This window comes from Sarcophilus harrisii, chromosome 1, assembly GCF_902635505.1.
Source record: "Sarcophilus harrisii chromosome 1, mSarHar1.11, whole genome shotgun sequence".
NCBI lineage: Eukaryota > Metazoa > Chordata > Mammalia > Dasyuromorphia > Dasyuridae > Sarcophilus > Sarcophilus harrisii.
In genome coordinates this window covers 303,461,156-303,484,634 of record NC_045426.1, presented here as the reverse complement: position 1 = coordinate 303,484,634, position 23,479 = coordinate 303,461,156, and the positions used below count along the sequence as shown (strand labels likewise).

Sequence of the window (23,479 nt, the reverse complement as noted above, 5' to 3'; positions counted from 1 at the left end):
TTAGAAAAAATTATTCTTTTATTTGACATATATTTAGGTCTAAGACTCTGTTTTAAGCATTAATTAGGTTAGTGTGACAAATTCGAGGACTTTGACTTTATTTTGACACTTCCCTACCTTGAAAGATTTTGATCCTGATCTTCCTCCTCTTCTTCCACCACCACCATATCATTTACCTACAATTGTTGCCTCAATTTCTTTCTCTTCATTCTTACTCTCTTCCTCATAGTCTGGCTTCTGAGTTCAAACTAATACAAATTGTTTCTTAATTGCCAGATTCTTTTTTTCAGTTTTCACATGTTTATTACATCACAGAAAAGAATCTCTCTCTCTCTCTCTCTTCCCCTCCCCCCTTCTCTTCCTCTCTCTGTCTGTCTCTCTTAAAAGAAACAGTCCTTAACCTTTGATAAGTCAAAGATTTAAGGTAATGGATGAAAAAAAAATACACCATGATTTTCACTATTCCCTAACTGAATTTAGCATTTCCTTCATTATGAATATGGGCAACAATCAGCAGTAGTATCACTATTACCTCTGACTTTGCCATCAAAAGAAATTAGATACTTTCATATCACAACAGAAAACAGATTGTATATATAATTTGAAATTCATGTTAACTTGCCAAAGACTACCCCAGTTTAATGTGCTGATTCAAGCTAACGCTATCTTTTAAAAATAAGATTTAATTTTAACATGCCTATATTTAGAGTCTTGCTATTTAATGTGTTATTAAAGAAACATTTATTACCATAACACAATTTAAAAATATTTTTATAAGTATATTTCGATATAATTCAGCTAGGTAGATAGCATAGTTAGTCCATCATCAGGCCTATCATCAGGAAGATCTGAGTTCAAATCTGCTCTCAGGCACTTACTCACTGTGTGACCCTGAGCAAGTCACTTAAACCCCGTTTTCCTCAGTTTATTCAAATGTAAAATGTGGATGATAATAATAGCACATACCTCCCAATGTTGTTATAAGGATGAAATGAGATAATAATTGTAAAGTTCTTAGTACAGTGCCTAGTACATAGTAAGTACTATATAAATGTTAGCTATTTCATATTTCATTTGAGGCATTTAAAATCGCTATTCTTTCTTTTTTAAATAGCAACTTTTTATTTTTCCAAATATATGCAAAGATAGTTTTAAACTTCTACCTTTGTAAAACCTTATGTTCCAAATTTTTCTCCCTCTCTCTTCTTCTCCCCATTCCCCTAAGACAGCAAGGAATCCAATCTGGGTTGCAATTCTTCTAAAATATTTCCACATTTATCATGTTGCATAAGAAAAGTCAGATCAAGAGGGGGGAAAGTGAAAAAGAAAAAAATAAGTAAACAAACATCATCAACAACAAAGGTGAAAACACTATGTTGTGATCTACATTCAGTCTGCACAGTCCTTTCTCTGGATGTGAATGGCTTTTTCTATCACAAATTAATTAGAATTGCCCTGAATCATCTCACTTGAAAAGAGCCACGTTCATCATATTTGATCATTACATAATCTTGTTGCTCTGTACATTGTTCTTTTGGTTCTGCTTACTTCACTCAGCGTCAGTTCATGTAAGTCCTTCCAGGCTTTTCTGAAATGAACCTGCTAGTATTTCTTACAGAACAGTAATATTCCATTACATTCTTATACCATAACTTATTCAGCCATTTCCCAGCTAATGGGCATCCACTCAGTAAAATCACTGTTCTGAGAAGAGATCTGTGAGGCAAAAAAGATTAAGATGCTCTGTGGTTAAACCTACACAGGAATATTTTATCCTTATTGAGTTTTCTGGTGACATTGCTCCTTCTATGTGTTTTCCTATCTGACAACTCTTCTCAGTCTCTTTCTAGGACTTTCCCTAGATTCCCTTCCCCCTCTGTACTGGGGTCTCTTCTTTTCTCACTTTACGCTCTCAGTGTAAAGACTTCATCTGTTCAATTATCATCTGAGCAGACATATCTCTCAGGATCAACTCCTTCATCACCAATGGCTTATTGGACACCCACAACAAAAATCAAACATTTCTAGTTTTATGTCCTAGAGGCATCTGAGAATCATTACATGCACAACACATTCTTTCTTCTCTACAAATTCATCTTCCTCTTCTGGCTGTCTTCTATCAAAGACATTCCCTATTCTTTCCTAAATGAAGTTTGCAATCTTGAAGTCATCCTTAACTCTTCACTGTCCACTCCCTTAAATATCTATCCCACTAAATATAATCTACTTCACCAGGAGTCACCAAATCTTCTGCATCCCACCTCCACAATACTTTTTGTATCCTTTTCTCTCTATTCATACAATAGCTATCTTGGTTCAGGCTCTCCTCACTTCTTGATTGGATTGCTGCAACAGATTCCTAATAGGTCTCCTTTTTCTTAAATCTTACCCTATACTCCACACTGCTACTAAATGATTTTCCTAAATGAAAGATCTTACCACGTCACTCTCCTGCTCAAAAAAGTGGGATTAGGAAAAAGGATTGGACCTGTGATTTCAGTGATACAGGGAATTCCTAGAAGAGGAATCTCTCTCTACTAATGCAAGTTGGCACTTCCCCACAATTCACAGGTTTAAAGAGTTCCCAAAGCACTGTTATTGTTGTTGTTCATCCTTCATTCTCAAAGAGAATCAAAGATATCAGAAGGGTGGTGTCTTGATTGACAAATGAATTAGATGTAAATGAGATACAGCTGTGCAAAGTCACCAGTCTCATTCTCCCATCAGACCACTGATGGGAGACCACTGTCAATGGCCCTGGATGCAGTAGGAAATCTTGATGTTCTTAAGCTAAGGTTTTTCCTCAGGTCTCAGTTTGTCTGAGGCAAAGTCATTCAGTAATTAGAGGCTAAATTAAAGAATGGAAGCAAAAAATGGTATTGTTTGCCTTCACAGAAGAGTCAATCTGACAAGAAAAGATAATGATAAATCTTGGAGGGGGTGTGGGAAAACTGAGACACTAATGCATTGTTGGTGGAGTTGTGAAATGACCCAACCACTCTGGAAAGCAATTTGGAACTATGCCCAAAGGGCTATAAAACTGTGCAAACCCAGCAGTACCATTATTGAGTCTGAATCCCAAGGAAATCATGAAGGAGGAAAAAGGACCCACATGTGCAAAAATGTTTGTAGCAGCTCTTTTTGTGGTAGCAAAGAATTGGAAAAATGAGTAGATGCCCATTAATAGAGGAATGGCTGAACAAATTGTGGTACATGAAGGTAATGGAATATTATTGTTTTATAAAAAATTATGAACAAGATGACTTTAGAAAGGCCTGATACTTAGAAAAACAAGCAGAACCAGGAATACCTTGTACACAGTAACAGCAAGAATGTGCAATGATCAACTATGAAAGACTTGGTTCTTTTCAGTGGTTCAATGATTCAAAGCAATCCCAATAGATATTGAGCAGAAAATGCCATCTGCATCCAGAAAAAGAACTAAAGAGACTGAATGTAAATCTATACATGCTAATGTTCACTGCTTTTTTCTGTTTTTTTTTTTCTCTGCCATGATTTTTCCCTTTGTTCTATTTTTTTCTCTACCAACATGATTCATAAAGAAATGTGTATTAAAAAAAAAAAAAAAAGTCAGTCTGGGAGAGAAAGATCCTAGAGCACTGGAAGCAGGACTTGAAACTAAGTCTTTGGAACTTAGAGGCCTGCTCTCTATCCACTACATCTTAATTAGGAAGTATTTATTTACCTACCCTATGTCACTCAATGTTCTAGACAAAAAAAAAAAAAGTTCTTTCTTTCAAAGAACTTATGAAAGCAAGCCCCAAGGACTGATTGTGATTGTGATTGTGTGTGTATGTGTGTGTATGTATACATATATACACATATACACACACACACTGGCATTTGAAGTGCTTTACAAGTCAGTTCCTGTTGGCCTATTTTTCTAGGATTAGAATATAGTATTCCTTTTCATTTACTCTATATGGCTCAAACAAGTCTTCTTACTGTTCCTCACATATGACAACCACAACTCTATAATCTTTACACAGTCTATTCATACCTGGAAAACATTACCTCTCTCTCACCTCTGCTTTTTCTTTCCATCATGACTTAGTTCTGATAGCACTCACAAGAAGCCTTTCTCCTCATCTCTACAGCTATTACTGCCTTCCTCCCAAATAACATTAGATTTTACCTTGCATAGACTTGCAAGTATTCATATCATCCCGAAGACAAGGAAAAATTCATTTTTGTGTTTTTTTCCCTTTTAGAATAACATTGTATTTGGAACTATGCCCACCAAAGAGCTGTTAAATTGCGCATATCCTTTGATCCAGCAGTGTCTTTACTGGGTTTGTATCTCAAAAGAGATCATAAAAAAAGGGGAAAGGACCCACATATGCAAAAGTGTTTGTAGCAGCTCTTTTTGTAGTGGCAAAGAAACTGGAAATGAGTGGATGCCCATCAGAAAAAGAATGGTTGAATAATGAATCATATGGCATATACCATATGAATACCATACCATATGAATGTTATGGAATATTATTGTTCTATAAGAAATGACCAGCAGGATGATTTCAGAAAGGCCTGAAGAAGAGAGAGTTACATGAACTGATGCTAAATGAAGGGAGCAGAACCAGAGAATACTGTACACAGCAACAAAAGATTTGATGATAAACTGTGTTGGACCTGGGCTCTTTTTAACAATGAGGTGATTTAGGCCAATTCCAATAGTCTTGTGATGGAGAGAGCCATTTGCATCCATGGGGACTGAATGAAGATCAGAACATAGTATTTTCATCATGTTTTGTTGTTGTTTGCTTGCTATTTGTTTTCTTTCTTGTTTTTCCCCCTTTTTGATCTGGTTTTACTTGTACAGCATCATAATTGTGGAAATATATGTAGTAGAATTGCACATGTTTAACATACATTGGATTACTTTCTGTCTGGGGAAGGGGGTGGGGAAAAGAAAGGAAAAAATTTGGAACACAAAGTTTTTCAAGGGTGAATCTTGAAAGCTATCTTTGCATATATTTTGAAAATAAAAGGCTATTTAAAACAAAGAATACTACTATATATTCTAGGTGCTTAATTAATACATGATGTCTCCCCTCAAGATCTGTTGACATTTGTCATGCATTTTATTCAATGTATATGAGAAAAACAGATGAAGAAAATGACCCAAATTAACCAACATCTAACACAAAAAGCCAAGAGGAAATACCAAGCAAAGCTTAACATAAATATCTTTTTCTTTGCTTCAGTGATAATCCAATATTTAAACTTTCTTTAAAATATTTAGAAACTTTTAGCTCCATTGAACTTCCCATTTACAATACTTCAACATCTTTAATAAACAAAATGAAAAGAGTTTAATTTCTTTTTAAAAAGCAACTTATAAAACTTTCTCAGTTTTTAAAAGGAAATACAAATGCATTTAGCACACACATTCCTTTTTTGAAGAAGGAGGAGTTTCACACAAACCAGGTGGCTAGAATTACAATTTGTAAACAGGGTGTGTTCCAGTCCAAGACTTTGTTAGCTGAACCATAAAGTAGTTTGATTAGTAGACAGTACCATCCTTTGTGTGCTTAAAAAAATTGGGCAGGGCATACCTGGTTAGAAGAAATATTCAGTACCTGCCTCAAGTGGAAGTCAATAAAAAATATATAAGAGAGAGATTTCATGGTCAAGGGGCCCTATTCTACTTTATATTGACATTGTTATTTTAATTCTGCCTTTTCTCTCATTTTCCAATATAACCGCTACTACCTTCTTGTACCTACTTGCTCGTGGATGAGGCAAAGGGTAATATATCATGTGACCATGGTATAAGAAACCCTTGTTACCACTGAATCATTATCAACTTCCTACATCATGTAAGTGGAACATAGATTAGATTAGATGGGGGAAAAATGCAAAAAGAAAATGAGCCAGTTAGGTTAGTCACACAATCCATGGTCCTTAAATGGGAAGCTCAAAGAATCCATTGCAAAGTTAGCTAAAGTCTAGTTACAGATGGCACTAATAATTCCCAAATATTTGCTTCTATGGCTTCCTTTGTGGTGCATATAAGATATCTTCAACAAAGAACAATGTCGTCAGTGTGATTCTTTGAAGTAATTTATATCTTTGCTGAACTTTTAGGACTCAATGCTTCCCCACCCTCCATTTAAAAAAAAAAATCAAACTGTGAGTCAGAGAGATTTGCTAAAGAGATTTACTACTAACATTTAATGTATAAAATTATAAAATTGGGCAAGCACACGTTGAAGGGACAGACCAGATTTTTTTTTTTTTTAACAAATACACCACCTTTAGCAATGGTGAATGTATAAAGAAGTTGTAACATATGAATGTAGAAGAATTCTACTGTGCCATTAGAAACTATTTAAATAAAGAATTAAGAAGTATAGGAAGCCTTATATAAAATAATCCAGTGTAGCAGAAGGAAAACAATATAGATAATGAAAACAACAGTGTAATAGAGAGAGTAAGGAAGAAGCAAGTTGGAAAACCACCTTAGATAGTAACTGTGAGAGAAAGTCATTTACTTCTCTGGGCCTTAGCTTCCTCATCTGCAAAATAAGGATAGAAGGATCACTAAAGTCCCTTTCAGATATAAATCTATTATCCTATAATAAATAGGGTTGGGGAGAGGAATCAATAGCTTATACTGAACACTATATCCAAGTTTTGGATATAGTGCTTTTGTTATAGAAACCATTCTTGTACAAAGCTGAAGGGCAGTGGGTGAGGAATGTTGCATATAGTGTTGAGGCATTAATTAATTTTTGCTTTCTATCTCTTTTTTAATCTTGTTACACAGCACGTGACTGTGTGTGTTTTATTAGCAAATAATATATTTGGAAATCATTATCAATTAACAATAAAAATAAGATTTTTAGATGTATTGCTCATTTTAATACAAGCAGACACTTGGTGGGGTGAAAATAAATCCTGTGTCCCAAAAGTTTTGAAACTATCACTTTTTTATCTTTGCAGCTCTCTAAATGGCAATGACTTAATGTTGTCTTTATGCACGTAGCTAAATGGACCACGAAGAACTGGTGGGAGGAAAGGTCTGGAGCTCAATTTTCAAAATCTTTACTTCTTGCTATATAAACTAAGAATACCCATCATATTTTACTGACCAAAGAATTAGGACCTACATCTGTCAGAATTTTAAGATATGGTTTCTGAAGACTTTTAAAGGTTAACAATTCAGAATTTGTGTTTTTGCCATGAGAAAGCAAAAGTTCAGAATGGTCACATGTAACTGAAATTTTGTTTTCATAAGGAATCTACAAATTTTCTCTTTGCCTCTAACCAGGAAAAGTTGTTTCTACTTGCACTAAAGGTCTTTATTCTGGCCTAAACAAACCAATCTTTGTCCAGGAAACCAGACTCCTTTCTCATCCCACCTAAAACCAAGTTTAGTAATAATAACATCCAAAGCTGTTTGTGATCTAGAGCCACTACCTAAAACTTCATGCAAAACACAGATTCTACCACTCGTCAATATAACCTACCACAAGAATTTCAGCAATAACCCAAATTTAATACTTTTATATAGCTAAAATCTACTTAAGGTTTTCTAAGTTGAACAGAAATAGCAATGGAAGAGTCAAGTTTAAACTTTTGGCCTTTTGGTAAGATGGAAATGACTTTAAATGAAAGACTTTTTTATTATAATATTTTATTTTCCTCCCAATTATATGTAAATAAATAAAGACATTTCTAAAGAAGGAACAGAACAATTAGGTCACAAACCAAAGATAGCAGGGTTTCATTCCCCATAGAAACAAGAAACTTTGAATGTCAGGGAGATGTTTCATTCTTAAGTTGTTTGATTTTGTTATTAAGTTAGACTGCCCAGAATGGCATCAAGAATGAATTGTCCATTTTAAGTAAAAACTTTTGGTCAATTTCCCACCCTCTTTTCACCATTCTGCCAAAGTATGCTAAAAGCAGGAAGTTTTGTTTTCGTCATCTTGCTGGTATTATTTGATTAGCTACTTCCTATATATTCCAAAAACCAGCTAAGGAATCTTTGGGCAATTTTAAATCATTTTTATTTTTAAATCTTATCCTTAGCAACAGCAAGTAAGAGAAATTCATGATAAATACCACTTCATCATGTTTCACAGGAAAATACTAGCACTTGCTAAGGGTTTTACTAAACTTCATACTGACTTAGGCAGGAAGGCAGTCACAGAACCTTATTTCTAAATCCAATTCATTTTACTAATTAGCTATGTGACTTTGAGCAAATTCTCTCATTTCTCTGGGCCTCAGTTTCCACTTTGTAACATAATTGACCAAATGATTTTTAAAGATCACTTTTAGCTATAAATTGAGGATTCCAAAGTCTCAACATTTAAACCAGTGATAACTTCCCTAAATTTCAATTCTTATGACAAGCAATATGTACATACTACAGATATAATTACAATAATATTAGTAATACTTCTTTCATTCAGTACTACTGGTGAATGAGGTGTTCTGAATGGCTATTTCACCCAATAACTGGAAGCTAGCCCATTTAATCTTTTTGAAATACAATTTATTCTTCCTTTATGTATTAAACATAATTTAGCTCTTTCCTGACTTTTGGTTAATCATTACAAACTAATCAATGTACTATGCTATAATATGGTGATGCCCTTAGGAGCAAATAAAAGAGAGGAATACAGAACCTAGCAGCTAGTCCTTTCATTGTCCCCAATTAACCATTCTTTATTTAAATGATTCTTTGTCTCTTTAAAGACATACTTTCTACACTCAAATCTGAGTAGACACATTTGTCAAAAGAAAGAGTTGGAAATTCAAAATATTCTATCATTACTTTTCATTGCATTAACTTCTACAGCTGTCCATCCCCCATCATGGCCACAATGAACTGATTGTAATTTGCTTGCTACTATAAATTGAAGACGCCTAGTAAAAACAAATTTATAAATCAGTAGTATTTATTATATTATAAATTAGTAATTAATATTATATATAATCCTAGATTAATAATATATGGTAGAAAGATGACTTTACTCCTTTGCTAAGGAGTCAAGTGTGTGTGCTTTCTGATGGCTATGCTCCTCATTTAACAGATTATGACCGGGGGGGGGGGAAGAGAAGGTGAAGAAAGGGGACATTATTTCTAAGTTCAGTTACACTCCAATGGAGTTCTTAGCTTAATTCCTACATATATGGTATCTAGTCCCTCTTTTCAAGATTATTGGTTCTTCTCACATGCCACAAACACAGATCAAATATGTCCTCTGATTAGTGTTTATTATTCAAATGTAATATATATATATATATTTTTGTGGTGAGGCTTTACACTATGAAGGCATGACAAAGCTTACAATGGAAGAATGTTTACTATGTTTATATTTTTTAAAAGGTATATATAAATATAAGAACCAATTGCTGACTTATTTATGCACAGAAAAGGAATCACACCATCACTATTATCTCACTAATATCTCAAGTAGTCTAACTGTACTTTCTGCCTTGCGGGACCACATCCGAGGCACGAGGCAATATTGAAATACAGTATACCAGACTTAAATTCAGAAGAACTTATATAAGTATCAGCTCAGTTCCAGTTTCCTGATTAGTAAAACTGAGATAATGAGATATTATCTATCCTCAAAGACTATTTTGAAAAAAAGTAGAGAGTATTGCCAAAGACTTGGTGCAGTTTAAGCCCTACGATTTTAATAACATAACTTAAAAACTAAAATAGGTCTTTGGAAACACCCTATACTTTACAAATTTTAAAGCACTCTGCAAATGGAAGTTATTATTATATTTGAGATGTCACATCACAGTGACAAATTAGAATATTCCCAGAAGAAGGCAAAAAGATAGCAGATAGAATTCCTTTCTCAGTCCTCTATAATATTAATGCTTCTCTCTGAAATTATTTCCAATTTACCTTGTATATATATCCTATCTATAAAAAATTGTTTGTAAATAGTCTTAAGACTATGAGATTCTAGAAAATCAGGGGCTGTTTCAGCCTTTCTTTATACCCCCACAGCTTAGCAAAGTGCCAGTATATATACTTGTTGATTTGATTCCATTCAGGAACCCATTGGATTTAATATATAGTTCTACCATGTTTAACATATATTGACCTACTTGCCATCTAGGGGAGGGAGTAGAAGAAAGGAGGGGGGGATCAGAACACAAGGTTTTTGCAAGGGTTAATGTTGAAGAATTATCTATGCATATGTTTTGAAAATAAAAAGCTTTAATTAAAAGAAAACTTCAGTTTTAAAAAAAATCTTTCTTTTTAAGTCTGAGGACTCAAAATGGAGGAGAATTACAAATGGTAATGTGTTGTTTTTACATTGTAATTATAGATATTAGTATTTGATAGCTATGTGGTACATAGGAAGAACCATTGGTTTTGAAAAGGAGGGATTATATATAGTAAGGTCACAAATTAGGTTAAGAACTCCTGGAGCAGTTTAGTTGGCAAGTGGATGAAACATAGGCCTATTGAAGTAAGGAGGACCTGAGTTCAAATGTGACCTCAGATCCTTAGTAAGTATTAGCTGTGTGACTTTGGGCAAGTCACTTAACCCCAGCTGCCTGAAAACCCCCTCCATCCTCCCAAGAATTAAAACAAGAACTCCTGACATTAAAAAAAAAAAAAAGAGAGAGAGAATAAATGAATAAAGAATTTTAATTACCCCTTCCAGGGCCTAACTGAAAATTTGTTAAGGTATTTTATTTCCTGCAATTAATTTAAATATAAATATCTATTAAGCAAATTTAAATAGGTTTATATATTTAGAAATGAATTAAAACCTCAAAGACTTGGAATTTAAACCTCTCATCTTACAAGTAAGGAAATTGGGGCAGCTAGGTGGCTCAATGGATAGAGCACCAGCCCTGAAGTCAAGAGGACCTGAGTTCAAATGTTAGACATTTAATACTTACTAGTTGTGTGACCCTGAGTAAATTACTTAACCCCAATTGCGTCAGCAAAAAAAACAAAACAAAACCAATAAGGAAATTAGGGGCCCCATAGAGAAATACCTTTAAATAGTAAATGGTAAAGTTGGGATTTGAATTGTAGTCTTCTAATACCAAATCTAGCAATCTTTCTAACATACACAGTTAGTTGGGTAAGCGTGCAACATTAAGTTTTTAGTGAATTATTTTATTAAAAATTAAAATCTCTTTAAAACATCATTACAGTCAGAATTATCTTCTCCGTGAGAAACCATTTTTTCCCTTCCAGGACAGTCAGAACTTTAAACATCCTCTTTCAATGATTTCATACTGATTGGAGGAGAAGCTAAGGAGACCTAGTTCATACTCACTTTCCCAACCTCACTCCAGGTGCTTTTTTCCCCACCTTCCTCACTCTAGACTCTCTCTGTTTTCCCTAAACAAGAAAGAAACTGTTGATTTCTCAATGCACATCCAAAGCAGATGGGTAACTCTAGCAGCGAGTTGGAAACAACACCTTTTTTTGCCTTGCCCTCAGAATGAAAGAGGAACAAAAAATGTTCAATATAAACTCCTTTAAACTATTTCACAGGTTTCTCTTCCTTACCCTCAAAAAAATGTTCAGAGAGCCTCACTTAAAGCCATCTTTTACCTTTCTACTGAAGAAAGGTAGATGTGTTCAATCTCTATTCCAAATAACTTTGTCATTGAAGGCTAGGTAATTCTGGGTGACTCACCCTTCTCTAAGAAACTAGAAATCAAGCTCTTACAGATCAAGAAGGTGGCCCATGCCAAAATTCAGATGGTCAAAATATGGTAGATAAAAAGAGAGAAGCAAAGAGAAGCTGACACTGAGTGACTAATAGGTCATGAGGAAGCTGGTGGTGCAATGGATAGAGACAGAAAGACCAGAGCTCAAAGGGAGCCTCAGACTCATTACTAAATGTGTGATTCTGGCTAAATCATTCAATCTCCCTTTCCTCAACTAACATGGAGATTAATTGTAGCACCTACCTCCCAGGATTGTTGTGATGAAATAAGATAATATTTGTGCTAGCATAGTAGGTGGCACATAGTAGGCACTAAATAAATGAGATAATATTTGTGCCAGCATGTGCTGGCACATTGTAGGCACTTAAAAATGCTTATTCCTTTACCCCAGTACTCTTCTGGAAAAAGAAATTTTAATGCTTGTAGATGACTATTAACACATTCTCCTGCCAACACTCAATAAAAAAGTGACTGAAGAATTTAGTTGGCATTTCCAAAATGTCAGAAACCCAAGCTCAACTCAGCTTTTGGATTTCTTGGCTAAAAGAGAAAAACTAGCAAACCTGGAAAAAAGCCATCTAATTAGTAATCTCTAATGCCTTCTAAACACTCCACCTCAATGGGAAAACACAGAAACCTTAAAAATATCAATGGTCTGACTCATTCTAAAACCTACAGGCTCTTCTACTTACTTATTTTTGTGACTGAGGGGGGGAGGGAAGACCCTCATGGTCTCTGGAAATTAGTTCCTCATCTGTAAAATGAGGAAAAGTTAAGACTAGATGGTCTCTAAAGTTCTCTCCTTGTTCTAAAGCTATAACCTTAAGTTCCAAGTTCAGGATAAAGGAAAAATAGGAGGCAGAAGGAGACAGAGTGTAATTACAGTAGAAACTAATTGATTCCTTCCCTTTTTAGGGGTCAGACAGCCCAGGATTGAACCTGTTGGGCTTTGTCCTTTAGAGGAAGGGAGCCACCTAGTTAGTCCTCTTCAACTGTGAGTCTTCACAAAGAGTGATTTTTAACAATATATCACAAAAGAAAAATACTTATAAAAGTTATGTTTAAAGAGAATTGCTGTAAGTATGCAAATAGGGTGAATCAGTAGACTTCCTCTTCTTCCCCCCCCACCCCCATCCCTGTTCAGGATATTAGGATTTATGAGTTATGCAGAAAACACAAATCTGAAGAGATCATGAACTGCTGTTATGAGTCCTTTAAATTTCTCAAGTGTTTTCTTTATCTGTTTATATCTTCTGTTAAGTCCTCTGTGATGGGTTACAATTCCCATTTTAAGTATTTGCCAATGTATGCTTATAAGTCCTGTATTTTTTAAACATTTCTTTTGTGGGGGAAGAAATAACAATCTGTTCTACTTTGTACACTGATTAGCTTCCTAGATGGGACCACCCTGTAAATCTCCTTTGGAAAGATCTTAGACACACTCAAACCTAAGCTATGAGATTCTCCGCCCCCCCCCCCAAGATTCCCAGATTTGGACAAAAGAAGCAAGAATATAACTGGACTTCCCTTCTTTAAAGGTCAGACTCTCCAGGACCGAACCTATTGGGCCCACCCTTAATGGAAGGTGGCAGCCCAATCAGTCCTCTTGGCCTATGAGTCTTGACAAATAGAATAGTTATTTTAAATACACTTAGGAGAGGATACTGTGGCAAATCTCTTTGTGAAGAAAAAAGTCCTTAGGGGCAGCTAGGTGGGGCAGTGGATAGAGCACCAGCCCTGAAGTCAGGAGGACTTGAGTTCTGATCTCAGACAATACTTCCTGGCTGTGTAACTGTGGGCAAGTCACTTAACCCCAATTGCTTCAGAACAACGACAACAAAAAGTCCTTTGGAAATATAAATATTTACTCCCTAATTAACTTGTTTTTATAAGTTTTAATGTTCATAAACTAGATCTTCCCTTGGGTCTGTCACAAAAAGAGGCAATTCCTCAAATTAACAGGAAATGTCCTCTGTTCTGGTTCTAGATGCATTCAAAATAACAATGATTGTATCATCAATGAAACAATCAAATGGGCCCAAGATGCCATGATAACTGTCAAAATACTGTAATCAGAGGAAGTAAAAAAGAGAGCTAATATAACTTAAAACCTAACATGGGGATGGGGCAAGTTTTTACTGGAAGTATTTTTTAAATGAGAAACTAAATACATTGTGGGTATATGTGCGCATGCACATATATGTGAGCCCTATTTTTGTTGCTGTTCAGTTGCTTTTATCTATGTCCTACTCTTTGTAATCCCATTTGGGATTTTCTTGACAAAGATACTGGACTGGTTTGCCATTTCCTTCTCCAGCTCATTTTACAGATGAGGAACTGAGGCAAAATGGGTTAAGTGACTTGCCTAGGATCACATAGCTAGTAAGTATCTGAGGCCAGATTTAAACTCTTCCTAGCTCCAGGTCTGGTAAGTTATCAACTGGGTTCCTCTGGGTTCCTCGGTTGTGTGTGTGTGTGTGTGTGTGTGTGTGTGTGTATTTGTATAAATGGAGACATATATGATATTGTTATGGGCCAGAACTCTGAAGCAAGGGTTCTTATAAGATGTTAATTCAGTAGAATTGATGAGACAATGGTTTATCTAGTTTAGCATGGTGATTAATATTTCTCTAAATTCAGTATGATTGATTTAATCTTACAACAAATAATGGTTTCCTAGCGAACTAATGATTGGTTTATACTCGGTGTAGAGCATATAAGCTGGGAGCCCCAGCCAGATTTCAGAGCTAGGGAAGACAAACAGACGGGAGGCTGAAGCACCTCAGATTCATTCATCCCATCCCACACCACCTTAGTGGCAGGAATGTCCTTCTGAAACCAAGGCCTCTAAGAAAGCTAGCTGAAGCCCCAACAAGGAGACAAGATTTTGAAGGAGACAATAAAGGATTTGGACTTTAACACCTGGCTGTTCTTGTGGTGATTACTGACCGGAAAGAAGGCTGCCCCTGAAACCTCCAGAAAACCAAACTAAGAACATTACACAATATAGGTCTATCTGTAGAATGTATCTATATACACATGTATATTAAATCTAGCATCTTACACTAAATGTTTGGCCCTGGGTTAAGTTCCTTAACTGCTTCTACCTCAGTTTTCTTAATAGTAAAATGGGGATTACAAGAAGCACCAATCTTGCACAGTTGTTGGGAGAATCAATCAGTAGTTTATAAAATGCTTAGCACAATGTCTACCACATAATAGGCACTTTTCTATCTTCCTTTCTAATGTTTCCTCTTATCCCCCAGAATTACTTTGTATGCAGTTTGTATTTTCTTACATATGTAACTGTTGCAACACTTGGCAGAATATAGGCTTATGGAAGGAGGGCCAGTTTATTTATTATTTTTTTATTTTATATGCACAGTGATTGGCCCATAGTAAGACCTTAATAAATAAAATGTTTGCTGATTGATAAGGAAAAGTGTTTTGCAAACGATCAGCCATTGTACTCTCCTACAGTGTCTTGGTTAGTTTGTGGCAACATTTCAACTACAAGGACTTTTGTGTTCAAAGGCAGAACATCCCATTAAATTAGCTCCAGAATGTCAAGAGGCCCAGGTTTCTCCACCCCCAGAACTGGCTTGATTCATTTTCTACAAGATTCCATGGCAAGAATGATGTCTCTAAATAGTTCATTTTAGGATATCCCAAATAGAGATAAAAAGTCTAGACTATGATTAGGAGGAAATAAATTTAAAAAGAAGCCAAGAAATGCAGAGGCGTTCAAAAAATGAAGAGAAAAAAAGAAACAAATTAGTCTCCCAGAACCTCAAGAACTGTTCATTTCTGGGTTTTTGCAGAAAATTCTGGGTAGTCCCTGTTTAATCTATTTTATCCATTCCTCGATTTATTTTAATGGCATTCTCTACCTATTCCTACCTCAGTATCTGGGAGGGGAGGGAAATAAAAGTCAACTTTGTTCTTTCAAAAAATAAAAACAAAATTGCTTCCCTGAAACTACATGATTGATCTAGGATATCATTTGTCCTCTTGTATGCAATACATTTATGAGACAAAACCCCTTGTTTTATAGATGAGGCTACTGAGTTCCACAGAAGTTAAATGACTTGATCAAGATGCTATTGATACTAAGTGGGGAGTATGAGGCTTTGAACTCAGCTCCTGTTTCTACCATCATTTTGCCTTACATGGAATATAGTCCCTACTTACCTCGTCCATATCTTTGAATCCCTTGTTCCTTTCAAAACTCAGCTCAAGTCACCTTTTATTTGAAGCTTTCCCTAATTCCTCCAGCTTCCAGGTTTTCCCTGCCTAAATTACTCTTATTGATATTTGTATGGACTCTATGTATATAGTTATATATACATGTTATCTACCCTATTACAATGTAAACATCTCCAGGATAAGGATTACTTCTTTTTTGTCTTTGTGCTTATGCCAATGGATGGCCTTATAGTAGGCACTTAATCAATGCTTATTTGATTGACTTATACAAGACAGTAATTATTAAGCCTTGACAACTCAAGGCAGTAAAGATGAAACATTGGGTTTGTCTTGTAAAAAAGAAAAAAAAAGTCATTTACATTTAAGAAATTTTTACTTGCAGCATCAAAATACTGATAAATTTTCATAAGTATTTCATCCTCTCCACTACCCCAGAAGCAAACACCATGATTCCCTCCCACCACCATATTTTTAAACATATCATTTGGTGAAATTATAAGCAAAAACATGAGGAAGGCAGGATATGCAAAGAGTTTGGTCAGTATATAAAGGACATGACCACAGTTTCTGAGAAAAATTCAAAAGACTCTCAACCCCAAATAGGTAACAAGCAGACCACTGAGGTGAGAAATCTTTATTATGTTCTGAGGACCTTGGAGGAATGATTTATTTTTATAGTACCAGAGTATAACTTTCAAGGGAAACCAATCGGCTAAAATGAACACTGATAAGGGTCTTTAGATATAGAATACTGTTTATACTATCGGGACCTACTGACCATAGAATCATAGATTTACTATACCTATGCCTTAGTTAATTTTACTAAACTGAATTCCCCCTCCCCCTCATTTATATTCTTTGTTATGTGGGATGGGTTTCCTAGCAGAGATAGAAGGAAGGCTACATTCTGAAATGATGAGGATATAGAAATAAAATATAACAGTAAAAATTAAAACTTCAAATTTGTTTCTTTTCTGTTATAATAAATGATGATATTAGCAACTAGCACTTACATGATGCTTCAAGGTTTACAAAATGCTTTACAAATATTTCATTTGATTCTCTCATCAACCTTGGTATATGGATACTATTGTCACCCCATTTTATAGATGAGAACATCGAAGCAGGTAGAAGTTAAGTGATTTGTTCAGAGCTACATAGCTAGTAAATATCTGGGACCACATATGAACCCAGGTCTCCCTGACTTCAGGGCCAGTACTCTGGCCTTGATATTAAATAATTAAAGACAAAGGCAAGAAAGAAAAAAAAGAAGAGTATAAAATATGACAATAAACAAGAAAACAGACTCACTTTACAAAAAACAAACAGTAGGTGTTGGGGAATTGGGACAAATGAGATGGGCTAGCTTGAGTAGAATCATATTATAGAGACAAAAAGGGAAACTGGACTTGATTAAATGGAAAAAGTCATTCATACATTTGGGACTCTGCTCAAGTCTTCCATTTAAATAACGAGGAGCCAAGAACACCTTAATAAATATCAGTAAAACTGTTAATGGCTCTTGCCAAGAACGCCAGCAGCCTCTGAAACTAAGGTGTAAATCTTAAGACTCCAGAGTACCAGGAAGATACCACCCACATGAGAAAACCACCCCAACAGTTCTAAGTCAATGTAAACACTTATCAAGGTTAGTTGAGTCCAAAAGCATCTTCCCAGCTGGCTCAAGATTTATATGGAAACAAAAACAGAAAAGTTGGCAAATCTAGAAACTCCTGGAATGATTGTTCTAGATAACTAAAATTTACAGAACTGAATGTTTACCCTCCTCCTTTTAAGGTCCATTAAGTAAAACAAAAAACCAAACTTTACTTCCCTAAAGAAAAATCAGGACAAAGAAAAAAATAAATACACAGTGGTTTGGAAGGTACTAACAACTCTTTCAAGACTTAGCCTGGAACAACAAATAGACAGTGGGCCAGCCTGGGAGTCAGGAAAATTTGGGTTCAAGTCCTGCCATGTTGACTCTCAACCACAGACCTATTGCAGAGTGCCAGTAAATGCTAAAAATACTTATTATCGGACATTCTCTGACAGTCCAAGGCAAATCTTTGAATTTGTAAATTAAATAAGATTTATTAGTCTATATTGGTAGAAGGAGTTTGCTCACTGGAGGCTTATGACAAAAATCAAAGGTCCACTCTTGCCCCTGGCCAAATTTTTTTTGGACAACACTTATCTTTACCTTTGGAACGATCATTTGTCTACAGTATTTCCTACAATAAGGTTATGTAAGATTTTGGTTGGCCAAATATACAATAGAGGGCTCTGCCTACCCAAAGCAGACCCTAAACATTTGTTGACTTGCCATAATAACCACTTCCTCTTTCAAAAAATGGAAGAACTAATGAAGGGTTATTCCACTCTGCATCAGTTGCAAGAATAAAACTTTTTTTTGCTGAGGAAATTGGGGTTAAGTGACTTGCCCAGGGTCACACAGCTAGGAATTGTTAAGTGTCTAAGACCAGATTTGAACTCAGGTCCTCCTGACTTCAGGGCTGGTACATTATGCCATCTAGCTACCCCCAGCAAGAGTAAAACTTAAGAGAAACTTAGGAAAGGGTAGGGAAGGAGAGACTGCTCATTCCATCAGTCAGGGTTAAAGAAACAAGATGAAGAAACTGACCTCAAATACCAACTCTGACACTATTAATATGACCTTTGACAAGTTACTTAAAACCTTTAAACATCAATTAAATGAGGGAATAGAATAAATAACCTTCAACAGGGTCCTTAAAAGTCTATACCTATTATTCTGTGAAGTGAAGAAAAGGCTCCACCCCAGAAAAGTGATCTGTAACCAGAAGAATGAACATTTAAGCATATTATCTTCTTTTTTTTTTCTTATTTTAAGAACATGACCAACAAAGAAAATTATTTTGTATGACTATACACAACTGTAATGGGTTTTATTTTTCATGACTTCTTAGTGGGTGAAGAAGAGGGAAGGAGAAGGAAGAGAATTCAGAACTGAAAATAAGGGAGAATTTTTTTTTCTAGAAAAGAAGAAAGCTAGGAATAGTTTGGCAGCACTCTAGGATTAAGAAAAACTGATTTTTAAAGGGTGCAGAAGGATAAAGTAAATCCCAAACACTAACTACAGAGTTAGTTCAGGAGAAATAAGCTCTCAAGAATTAAATTCTAAAGACATAAAAGGAAATAATTCTGATGAGGGAAAAAGAAGTTATCTAAAAAGACCAAAGTCTAGTCCACTCTCCATATCTCTGCCTGCTGGACATCTCCACCTGATGTTCCATAGACATCTCAAACTCAACATATCCACAACATAGCTCATCTTCCTCTCTCTAAACCGATTTCCCACCCAACATTCCTATTTCTTTAGAGAGTACTATCATTCTCACAATTACCAAAGTAGAATAATCTGTCAATAAAAACATATTAAGTACTTATTATTATGTGTCATGCACTATGCTACATACTTGAAGATACAAAGACCAAAAACATTTGCTTTCTAGAAGCTCAATCTTAGGGGAAAAACAACAGGCAAACAACTAGGTACAAATTAGCTATATACAAGATAAATTAGAAATAATCAACAAAGGGAAGGCATTAAAATACTCACGACTTACTTGCAAAACCAGGTTGATAACCTGGAATCCATTTTTGATTCTTCACTTTTAATCACTATCCATCAATCCATGATACCTATCTAAACATCTCTAACATATGTTGACTTACACCACAATAACTCTATTCCAGGTGTGATTCCCACAAAAGTTTTCAATTTGGTCTCCTTGTCCTATCTAGCAGGCTCTAATTCATCTTCTATATCAAATTGATATTATAAAAGCACCTACGAAACCAAAATACTCTCCTGCTCAAAAACTGCTGATGGCTCACTGTATCTAGGATAAAACACAAACTCCTATGTTTGGCATTTAAAACCCTTCACAATCTGGCTCCAATCTCTCTTCAGGTTGATTATATATGATTCATCTCATCGACCCTACTTCTCCAGTTGAAATTAGCCCTAGGTGCTAGGGCTGTACATGACATTCTATTTTCCCCTCTTTTTGCCTTTTCACAAACAATCCTCTCCTATGTCTGGAATGCTTTCCCACCTCATCTATACCTCTGAGAACATCTTAGTTTCCCTTCAAAACTCAATAGTTTGGTTACTCCTTCAAGAAACTTTTCAAATTCTCCCAGATATTAATGCTATCTAAGTGTATTTATCTGGCATAGGCCTTGCAATTACTTATCTATAAACATGTTGTATCCTCATATTGGGCAAAGACTGTCTCATTTTTATAACTGTATCCCCAGCACTTAGCACAATGCCTGATAGAAAGCAATAACAATGTTTGTTGATTGACTAGTCTCTTTAAATACTTCCCTGACTTTCTAAACAAAATTTTAAAAAAATTAAACCTCTTTTTGGTATCAGTCTTCATTGTTAACATCTCTTAGTATGCTAGTTGTACATATATATGGACTTTCATATGAAAGTCTCCTATTGTAATTTTTTGAAATTATATCTGATTTTTCTTTCTTTTTTAAAAATCACATTTACTTTGTCTAGTTTTTCTGTGGTTCTCCTTCACAGTCCTCTCATTCTTTTAACTGTAAATGTAGTCCCACTTTTCCTTTTCCTACTTACAATGGGTTTGGAGATCAAATAAATTATTTCCTTGTTCATTATGTTCTCCATAGGTTCAGAAGCAAATAGCTAAGATAAATAAGATAATATTACTGCATCATCAATTATTGCAGTTATTACCAAAATCACATCTCTGCGAGAGAAAGTGGAGATGAAGATCAAAATTTTTAAAACACTCAAGATACTAAAAAAAAAATAAAAAAAAAAACAATTAAAGAAACATACCACCTTCCTTATAGAGACAACTAGAAGAGGAAATGGAACGCTACAACTATCATGATTCCTGGGTTACATGCTTTTGCTTGCTTTATCACAAGGGGAAGGTAGGGTTGGGCAGCTATATGGCAAAGTAGATAGAGCGTAAAACTAAGAAAACTCCCCTTCCTCAATTCATATCTGTGTCTCTTTGACTCAGTTCTTCACCTGTAAAATGAGTTGAAGAAGAAAATGTTCCAATATCTTTGCCAAGAAAACCTCAAAAGGAGTCCCGAAAAGCCAGACAAAACTGAACAAAGAAAAATCATCAAATGATTTCTTTTAATTTAAAAAAATGTAAAAGGCTGGCATCCATTGTGGGATATACATATATACATACATATATATAAAGGGATCAAAGCTGTTAGTCCTAAATTGTATTAAATGCTATTGTTTACTTAATCTCTGATTTGTCCAATTTAATTTCCTTACTACTTCAAGTTTTCATTAAGTAAATCAGGCACTTGGTTATATATTATATTATTTTATAAGCATCTCAACAGGACATTTTCTTTCTCCAAATAATTTTTATTGTTTCCTCCATGGCAGGAACTTCTTTTCTGTTCTTTGACACAAAATAATGCTCAAAAGATTGTATCACAGATCACAAATTTAAAGCTGGAAGGGACCTTAGGGGTCTTCTGGGCCAAAATTTTATAGATAAGAAAGTTGAGACCCAATATGAAATACATCAGAACTCTAGCAAATCAGTGGCCAATTTTGACTTCAAAGAACTGAAGGCTCTCTCTCTCCTCCTCACTCCTATTCACAGAGAGATAAAAAGAGGTACATGTGGTCAGACAAGGCCAACTATAGGTACTTAGCTACCACTTCCTTGTTATGAGAATTCAATGAGAAGTGAGAGCAACCAAAAAAAAAAAAAAAAAAAAAACTCAGTAAGACATTTAAAATTTATTTTTTAATTAAGTGATTGAACTAAATGATCTCCTGGGTCACTTCCAGTTCTAAAGCTCTGTAAGATACACTTTAATTCCTTAAGGAAATGGAATCATTGTAACAGAAAATTCGTTAAAACCCTAGAAAAGAATGAAGTCTAGAAAACCAACATGACTAAATGAGCTAAAGCTCCCTTCTCCAAAAATCTATTACTTAGATCTAATGCTTGAAAGTGTGTTTATGAGGCTTTATTTCCCAGCTTATCAGATTTCTTCAATACGCATGTATTTTAAAAATTTTTCCAAATACATAGATTGTTTTCAACATTCACCCTTGCAAAATCTTGTGTTCCAAATTTTTCTCCTTTCCTCACCTTCTTCTTCCTCCCCTAAACAAGAAATAATCTGATATAGGTTAAACATGTGCTCTTCTTTGCTCAGGCAATGAGGGTTAAGTGACTTGCCCAGGGTCACACAGCTAAGAAATATTAAGTGTCTGAGGCTGGATTTGAACTCAGGTCCTCCTGACTTTAGGGAAAGCATTCTATTAGTCACTGGGGGGCTTTTTAGCTGCCCCAACATGTGCAATTCTTCTAAACATACTTTCATATTCATCATGCTGTGCAAAAAAATCAGATCAAAAGGAGAAAAAATAACTAACAACAAAATAAGGTGAAAAATACTATGCTTTGATCCACATTCAGTCTCTATGGTTCTCTCTCTGGATGCAGATGGCTCTTTGCATCACAAGTCTATTGCAATTGATTTGAATCACTTCATAGTTGAAAAGAGTCAAGCTGATCATCACATAATCTTGTTGCTGTGTACAATGTTCCCTTGGTTCTGCTCACTTCATTTAGCATCAGTTCATGTAAGTCATTTTCAGGGTTTTAATTAGCCTGCTCATCATTTCTTATAAAATAATAATATTCCATTACATTCATATACCATAACTTATTTAGCCATTCCCCAAGTGACAGGCATTCACTCAATTTCCAGTTCCTTAGCTCTATTAAAAAAAGGGTTGCTACAAACATTTTTATACATGTGGGTCCTTTTCCCTTTTTAATGATCTCTTTAGGATATAAATCCAGTAATATTGCATGTATGAAAAGTCAGATCCTATTCAAGGAACTCAAAGATTATTCACATGCTCTGGCTGAAATGAGATTTTGTAATATTGACTTCTTTCTGAAACAGAGGAAGCACTGCCTAGAAATTTTAGTCATACAGACATTTTGTAATGGTGGCTCATTGTAATGGAATTTGACTTCTGTGTGATACCAGTGTCACGTTGGGGAAAGAGGACTTACTGGATAGCGAATCAAAGGACCTTTGTTTAAACCCCTGCCCCCAGCTCCTTGTGTGACGTTAGGCAAATCACTTAACCTCTCTGTATTCCTGTTTCCACATTTATAAAGTCAAAAGGGGGGTGAGGGGTGGGATGTGAGTACAGATGACCTATGAAGTACATTCCAATTCTGGATCTGTTACGTGTTTTCCTAAACGACTATCCTGAGAAAGGAAGTTAGAATTAAAGGAGAATCGCCTAAAGTATCCATCTAGATAGAGAAGAAATGGCTAGAATAATTTATCTGACTTCCATCTCTTAAAGATTCTATTTATCGCCTCTTCAATTATAACTTTAAAAATAATGCCAAAATGCATCGTGGAATATTTCAGAAAATCCAAAGTCCAAACTAAAAATCCTTTCTAAGTCTGATACTTCTCACAGAACAGAGATCAAGTTACAACAATCTGAATGTTAGATTTGAATATATAA

At 35.1% G+C, this 23,479-nt stretch overlaps 1 protein-coding gene across 3 annotated transcripts in view; it reads right to left on the bottom strand.

The window, feature by feature from the left end:
• The window catches only part of LITAF (lipopolysaccharide induced TNF factor), a 45,100-nt gene that overhangs the window by 8,340 nt on the left and 13,281 nt on the right, over positions 1 to 23,479 (bottom strand). The window contains exon 1 of one of the 3 annotated variants that reach the window (XM_031944579.1): positions 118 to 310. The exons of 1 other annotated variant lie outside the window; for it this stretch is intronic. In XM_031944579.1, the coding sequence (XP_031800439.1) occupies positions 118 to 172 (55 nt within the window). In that variant the 5' untranslated portion in view covers positions 173 to 310. Of the gene's footprint in view, positions 1 to 117; positions 311 to 23,479 lie in introns of those variants that run through there. One more of the 3 variants, XM_031944569.1, reaches the window with a different exon arrangement.